General features: G+C 34.5%; 1 protein-coding gene across 1 annotated transcript; it reads right to left on the reverse strand.

Moving 5' to 3' along the window:
* Positions 1-2,322: 2,322 nt before the first annotated feature.
* LOC112276434 (uncharacterized) lies at positions 2,323-4,278 on the reverse strand. Its single transcript, XM_024507737.3, has 3 exons — positions 3,464-4,278; positions 3,188-3,272; positions 2,323-2,993 (listed from the first exon to the last, which is right to left on the reverse strand). The coding sequence occupies exons 1-3, from the start codon at positions 3,956-3,958 to the stop codon at positions 2,683-2,685; spliced, it is 891 nt and encodes a 296-aa protein (XP_024363505.1). The 5' UTR covers positions 3,959-4,278; the 3' UTR covers positions 2,323-2,682.
* Positions 4,279-7,040: the final 2,762 nt, after the last annotated feature.

The following is a 7,040-nucleotide window of genomic DNA, read 5'->3' on the forward strand; positions in this document are numbered from 1 at the left end:
TATTCAAAACAAGTATCATCTCTGCTATCATATTGTTGTTGATTGTTTGTATTATTTCCATCTTTTTTTGGCAATGAAGAAGCCATATAAATGGGATTATTTTTTTTCTTAAACTTAATATATTTTTTATTTTATTTTTGAAATCTTAAAATATATAAAAAAATTAAAGTTAAATAATATTATATGGCCTAATTTTGCAAAAATCTCAACTAAAAATAAATTTCTTTTTACTTATAAAATATAAAGAACATTCTTTACAAATTTTATTTATTCAAAGAAAAATTTAAATTATATATTTTCTTATCCAATTACAAGTACATCTTATCCTTTAATTTTTTTAATATTAGATATTTTAGAGTCTTCTATTTTTTTAGTAATATTTTTATTTATTTATTTATTTCTAATCACATATGAGTTTACTCCAAAGTCAAAAAACTACGTACATTTGAAATCAAATGCATCAAAACATGCATTTATTGCAGCTTCAATTATAAAATCTATTGTATATTCTTCTTCTTTGTCATCTTCTATTATATTGTTATTACTTTCTTTTGTCATTTTTAAAAATATGGATTATATTTGTTGTGTTTTATTTTCTAAACTCATTATGTCATATTTTTAAGCATAATGTCAAAGTTTGTGACATTTGTGATAAGTGATGTGTTGTTTTGATCTTTGTTGAGGTTTAATTATATTGCTACTTCTTGCATTTTGATGATAACTATGTCTTCTTCTTTGATGATGACAACCAAATGAAAGTCCACTCAAATTTTGATATAAGTCTTTTCTTTTGAGTCCACTTTCTTAAAAATAACCTCTTGTATATAAAACTTTTTCTCTATTATCATTTGTTCTTATATTGACAAGAAACTTCTTCTTATAACAAAAAATCTTCTTATTCAAAAAATATGTATAATTTCATTGTGTCTTTTTAAATCTGCTTAAAGATGGATCAACTCTTTGATAAATTATTTGATGTACATTTTAGCTAATTGATTAAGAAAAAAATTAATTTCTTGCAAATATTTGTTTATACCTTTCCATTTTTATAATTATAGAATATGCAACTTTTTTTTAATGTTTGTTTTTTATTCAAGTTTTATATATCATAGAATGTTTGCAATCTTTTCCAAAGTACTTGATGTTTAAGAATACCAATTACATAAAGAACAATAGATACTTATATTGTAGGTATAATGATATTGCAAGCTCTAATATGATTTGAAGAATGAAAATTGATGTTGTATTCTCAACTATTATTTTTTGATATAATGTTGTATTTTTGATGTTTGGACCTTGCTACCTTATGCATGATATTACATGTACAATTGCAACAATATGTGAAGTTGCTAAAGATTCTTTAATGTTGGTGAAAATGGATGGAGACAACTTAATCAATTGCCATATGTTTCTTTGCATCAAAATCATTTGAATCCTAGAACTCCCTAGTATGCAATTGAATGCTCTTTCTAACTTTGTAGTCTTATAGATGTCTCTTATTATTGGGTTTATATATTTCTACTATAAACATATGAGAGGAGCAAAAAAAGACTGTTTTACTCTCTTTGAATGACTTTGTAAGGAAATAAAAAAATAAAAAAAATAAACTTCTCTATTATCCTTGAAAAACTTTTCTTATTAAAACAATCTACAATATGTTTGTAAGAACTTACATTCATACCATATTCATATAAAACATAAGTACTAACTTTGGCACTTGTTGATTGATTTTACAAATGTCCAATGTCTCTTACAATAAGTTTGTATAAGACATGAAGATGTAACTAATTTAGTTCATCAAAAAAAATAATGAAATCCTAATTCTCCTAACTCTACTAGATGTATAACTATTCAATATTGGAAACCTAACTCTAACAAATAACAAATAGATGATGATATAATCCTAGTAAATTTTACATAAACAAAACTACCATTTATCTTCTCTTAAGTATATTCTCACATAAAAGTCATTTTATATGAAGTAAAGCACAATAAATTATCTAATTACTCCTTGATGTATTAATTATATTCAACCAATTATTATCACCATTGTTGGTCAATCATTTAAGAAGCCAGTTTAATAACTCAATAATGGTACATAAATAGATTGCTTTAGTACCCATATTGAATAATACACACACATCAGGCTACTACTAGAAACGACTACAAAAAGTCATACATGAATAATGTTGGGAACTTTTTCACAAATAAGATACACAAGGAATCCAACTTAATTAAACATGCAAAATATTAACTACAATACAATATCCTACACATAAGTACAATGCCTTGTTCACATACAATACAATACAAAATATCCTATACGTTACCTTGTTTAAATTTCATTAAGAGTGTGCCATCAATCATTTTCCACCGCCTTCGCATAACTATGAATCGAAAAATTCTAAAGCCGAATCCGTATAAACTCGATTAGGGCTGCTGTGACTGAAAGATTAATGGATGTCACAGTCCAAATGCGTGAAAGCTTGTAAACAAAACATCTAATGTTTCAGCTCAGTCTCTCACAAGCAAGAGGCTCCTGGTGGAGGAGACTAACTCAGGGACTTTAAAATAAGAATCGGGCCATTCCAGGGTACTACGACGATATGTACACTGCTCATCTGAGGTAGAATATAAGCTGGTAGCTACTCTACAAGGTTGTAACTCCAGACACATAACCGCTTATGTGAGTGGAGTAGAATTAGCCTTTTCCAACTCAAGTTTCCGGGCACGGGCTCGTTCAAGTGCTTTCTGCTTGTTAGCCTCCATTCTAGCCCGCTGTTCTTCCTTAAGTTCCTGTTGGGCCACTGTACTGGGCTCTGGACCTATTACAATGGTAGGCCTTGGGGCAGAAGCAGGCGCTGCTTCTACTAGGTTTGAGACTGAAGCATGTGCTGACTCACGCAAGTGTTCCTCTAATACATCCATTGGTGGGTCTCCGTGATCCTCCGCTGCGTCGCCATCGTTTTCTTCCCATTTCGTGTCTGGCGCTTCTGGATGATAGGAATATATTTCAGAAAAGTGAGCTTATGACCATAGAATTGAACACTGATATGATGTGGCATTGAGACTGTTATTAAGTGCCACTGACAGAGTGTTAGCATCAGGAACCAAGATACCAGAAAGTGCAAGTAAACTTTCAGATGGAAGAGAGATATCCCATGTTGGCAGATGAAAGCATACTGACCATCATCGTCTGCATTTGAGTTGGCATCTGCGCCCAAGGAGTTCTTTTCCTTCTCAACCTTAGATCGTAATTCACGAACACAGAGCTGCATACCCACATGTGAGGGTTGAATTTCCTAGGAAGAGCAGCGTCCATGCAACTGAAGAAAATCGTTGAACTAGAAGCAAAACTCTGCACTGTCGGGCTAAAAGACACAAGGCTGAAGCACGAACAGGAAACGAACACCAGTTATTCAACCACTAAAAGGAAAAGACTCTAAGACATTATAGGACATACCCGGACACGCTTTGTGGAGCCGACCTTCTCCACCTTTTCCACGAATTGGGAGAAGGAGTAGTAGGGCAATAGATTTTGGTGCCACCGGACATACGCTTCAAGCAGGCTCTTCAAATCCTCAACCTCGTGACCTCGCCCTCTGATGTTAACTTGGCGGGGAATTTTCTCGAGCACATAACCCAAGCCATCATCTCCCAGCAGCAGATCGGGAGTGAGCTTGGGCATGCGCCGGGGCGGCACACGCGCTTTGGCTGGCTTCTCACGCGGACCAAAAGACCCCGATTTCTCACCTCCCCGCCAAGGCTCCTTCCTCTTGAACCCCTGAGTGCTTGCCTGCGTCCCTCCCTTCGCTGCTGCGAATACCCCAGACGACGACGGCACCGAAGCAGATCCAGGAGTGGGATTCTCAGACGCAGGCTGCGAGGGACAATCCCGCGACCAATGCCCTGGCTTTCCACATTTGTAACACCCAGTGGCTCTGACCGTCGACGTCATTGTGCGAAAACCGGTATAAATCCTCTTAAAACACAACTCCACTCAAACCCTGCAGCGAAACGCAGCTGCGCAAACCAGAGACATCCCTAACTTAATCCAGCAACAGTGTCTGCAGCATACCTTCGAGTAGATCTTCCTTTACAACACCACGTGAATGGAATGCCCTAATTGACAAGCAACAACAAGGCCGCAATGGAGTCTACTCTGCACAAATCCATCCGTAGCAGCGAAAAAAAAAAAACCAAGAGACAAAGCTTTGGATGGGCAGAACGTGGGATTGCAGAATGTTTGAACTGCGCAGGCGAAGTTTCCCGCGTTTAACAAAAGGCGGGAGCCCGTGTGGGGGGTAGAAGGCGCCAAATATACAACGTCATTGTGTCTGAGCACAATCTTAACAGTTGATACCCTCCCTACTAGTGGCCAGGTCGTGGAGGACCTCAATAGCGAAAACCCGGGAACTCGATTCTCGTGCTTCTTCAGGCCCTCACTGTAAAATCAGAGTTCCAGTCCAGATGCAGCTACTTTACCTGCTACGGGTGGTCGAGTGTCGTCGAATCATACCATTCAAGGTTTGCGAATATAGCCATTTGGCTTGATTTAGAGATATCAAACTTGGGTAAAGGCAACTGCGGGAGTACGATTCAATGCTCCTCATGCCTAGGTTACAAGATGCGCAAGTTACAGAAGCCTGTGCTCGGATAAATTCAGAGGAGCATAACGGTAATGAAGCGTAATCTGAGGCTGACCAAGATGCTGACCGGGTGCGTTAACACACTTTCTGCGCGTGAGGATTCGTCACGTCAATTGGTGTTGCGTGAAACCAGCTACCCATCAGAATGGGCTAACGGAAACTGGAACACGATTTGGGTCGTCCGATGTACTCTGTTACAACAAATCATGGCTGTTCGATATGTCATGTTGATTTGCTCCTTGGAAACTCACAGAAGCATCGCATGTGTACCCTGAATTGGGAGGCGTATCCGCGACCATGGTGCTGGGTGTAGGGATTAGGTATCATTGCACCAAGTTCTGACACTCTGCAAAGGTAATAACGCAAGTTGTAAAACTTTTAGGGTTGAACCGGAAGAGCATCATCTCGTCCCAATCCCAGGGAAGATAGTTTGTAACTTCTCGCACAACCTGCATTGCCTAAATCAAACACATTGTTTTTTTTTTTTTTTGTTATTATTTTCTTGGAGAGAAAATGCAGGATCGGGCATTTCTACGAACTTAGACATCCGATTCCAGGGGTCGCTGTTGCTCTTGAAAATTGTTCGTCGGTTTTTGGTTGTAATGAATTCGTCTACTTTCTAAGCTGTACCCACCAAGTAATCCAGAAACTTCAAGGAGATGCTGAATTTTGCACACCTACTCACTGCAACTGTTGCGATAATCTAAACACTGCAATCTGCTTTCGCACTAAAAGTTAAAATCAGCGTGTCAATGATGTGGTAGGTTCTTCTCTTTGATATCTGTAAATGTTCATGGTAGGATTAGTTGCATCACTATTGTTTCTTCGGTTTTTCTGTTCATTACACTAAGCTGTATCTACATAACATTACGTACCAAAATCTTTTATATCCTGTTAGCTAGGCAATATATTTACACTTTGTATTTAAATATTTTATCTTTGGCAAAAGTGCCCTTAGACTAGCACCCCATGGATAAATGCTAATCAATTATTTATCATTTTATGAGGTGATATTTCCAATGAAGGTTATGTCTTTACTTGCTACTCCCAATCTTGGATAGCAATAGGTAAGGGCACAATCTCATTTTGCATATTTAACTCAATTTTTTATTAACCGATATAGACAAGAAACTCTTTTGTAAATTTGATGATAGAGGGCCTAAATACAAATATACTTTAGAATTTAGGTTATGCTATTGGCACATGGTGTAGTGTTTTGTAGTCAAACATTGTTTTGATTTTAAACATTTTTCAATTCTTTGCATAGACATTTGGATTAATTAACTTATTGCTAAATTAGATATGCTAAAGAATTTTAGACCAATCCATAGTCTACGTGAGCATAATCATGTGCTACAAGTAAATTATAACCAAATGGTAGTTTCTTCTTTGTCATGCATGTATACTTTATAAATTGATGTGATTTCATATATAATATTTTTCATGTGTTAAATCAAAAAATACAATGGAAGGATTGGCCTCTAAGCCATCTTTTTGGATTTTGTACCAAACTTTTAAAATGTAAAGTCTTGCATGAAGTTGAACCTTTGAACACATTTCAACTATCAATTTGGATTTTTAAACAAGGCATAGGAAAAGAGATCATCAGATTGAAAGTTGAGAAATATATAGTTTCTCTCAATTAATGAAGTCAATGTACTTGTCTCTCTTCAATGCACGTGCTTCCCCTAACATGGTACTTACTTGAGTTGGTTGATAGGATTAGGATTGAAAGTTTAAATTTAGATCTAAATATCTTAAAAGATAGATATATATATATATATATATATATATATATATATATAAGGCAAGAAATAGATGTATATATATACATATATAGAAAAGGCAAGAGATAGATGTATATATATAGATATATCTATAGAAAAGGTAAGAAATAGATGAATATATAAAAATATATATATATATATATATATATATATATATATAAATAGAAAAGGTAGGAGATAGATGTATATACATATATATATATATAGAAAAGGCAAGAGATAGATGTATACATATATATATATATATATGTATATATATATATAGAAAAGGTAAGAGATAGATGCATAAATATATATATATAGAAAAGGCAAGAGATAGATGTATATATATACATATATAGAAAAGGCAAGAGATAGAAGTATATAAATATATATATATATATATATAGAAAAGGCAAGAGATAGATGTATCTATATAAAAAAGGTAGGAGATAGATGTATAAATATATAGAAAAGGCAGGAGATAGATGAATAAATATATATATATATAGAAAAGGCAAGAGATAGATGAATATAAATATATATATATAGAAAAGGCAAGAGATAGATGTATATAAATATATATATAAAAATATATAAAAAAGTCAAGAGATAGATGTATATA

The sequence above is a fragment of the Physcomitrium patens genome, chromosome 24 (genome assembly GCF_059467195.1).
Source record: "Physcomitrium patens ecotype Gransden chromosome 24, ASM5946719v1, whole genome shotgun sequence".
Classification (NCBI taxonomy): domain Eukaryota; kingdom Viridiplantae; phylum Streptophyta; class Bryopsida; order Funariales; family Funariaceae; genus Physcomitrium; species Physcomitrium patens.

What these genes read in the sequence shown, in the direction of transcription:
- LOC112276434 (XM_024507737.3), bottom strand. Translation starts at nt 3,958, where the DNA reads ATGACGTCGACGGTCAGAGCCACTGGGTGTTACAAATGTGGAAAGCCA. An exon ending in GCTCCACAAAGCGTGTCCGG is followed by an intron (nt 3,273 to 3,463) that starts GTATGTCCTATA and finishes GTGGGTATGCAG; the next exon opens with CTCTGTGTTCGTGAATTACG. An exon ending in CTCAAATGCAGACGATGATG is followed by an intron (nt 2,994 to 3,187) that starts GTCAGTATGCTT and finishes CCTATCATCCAG; the next exon opens with AAGCGCCAGACACGAAATGG.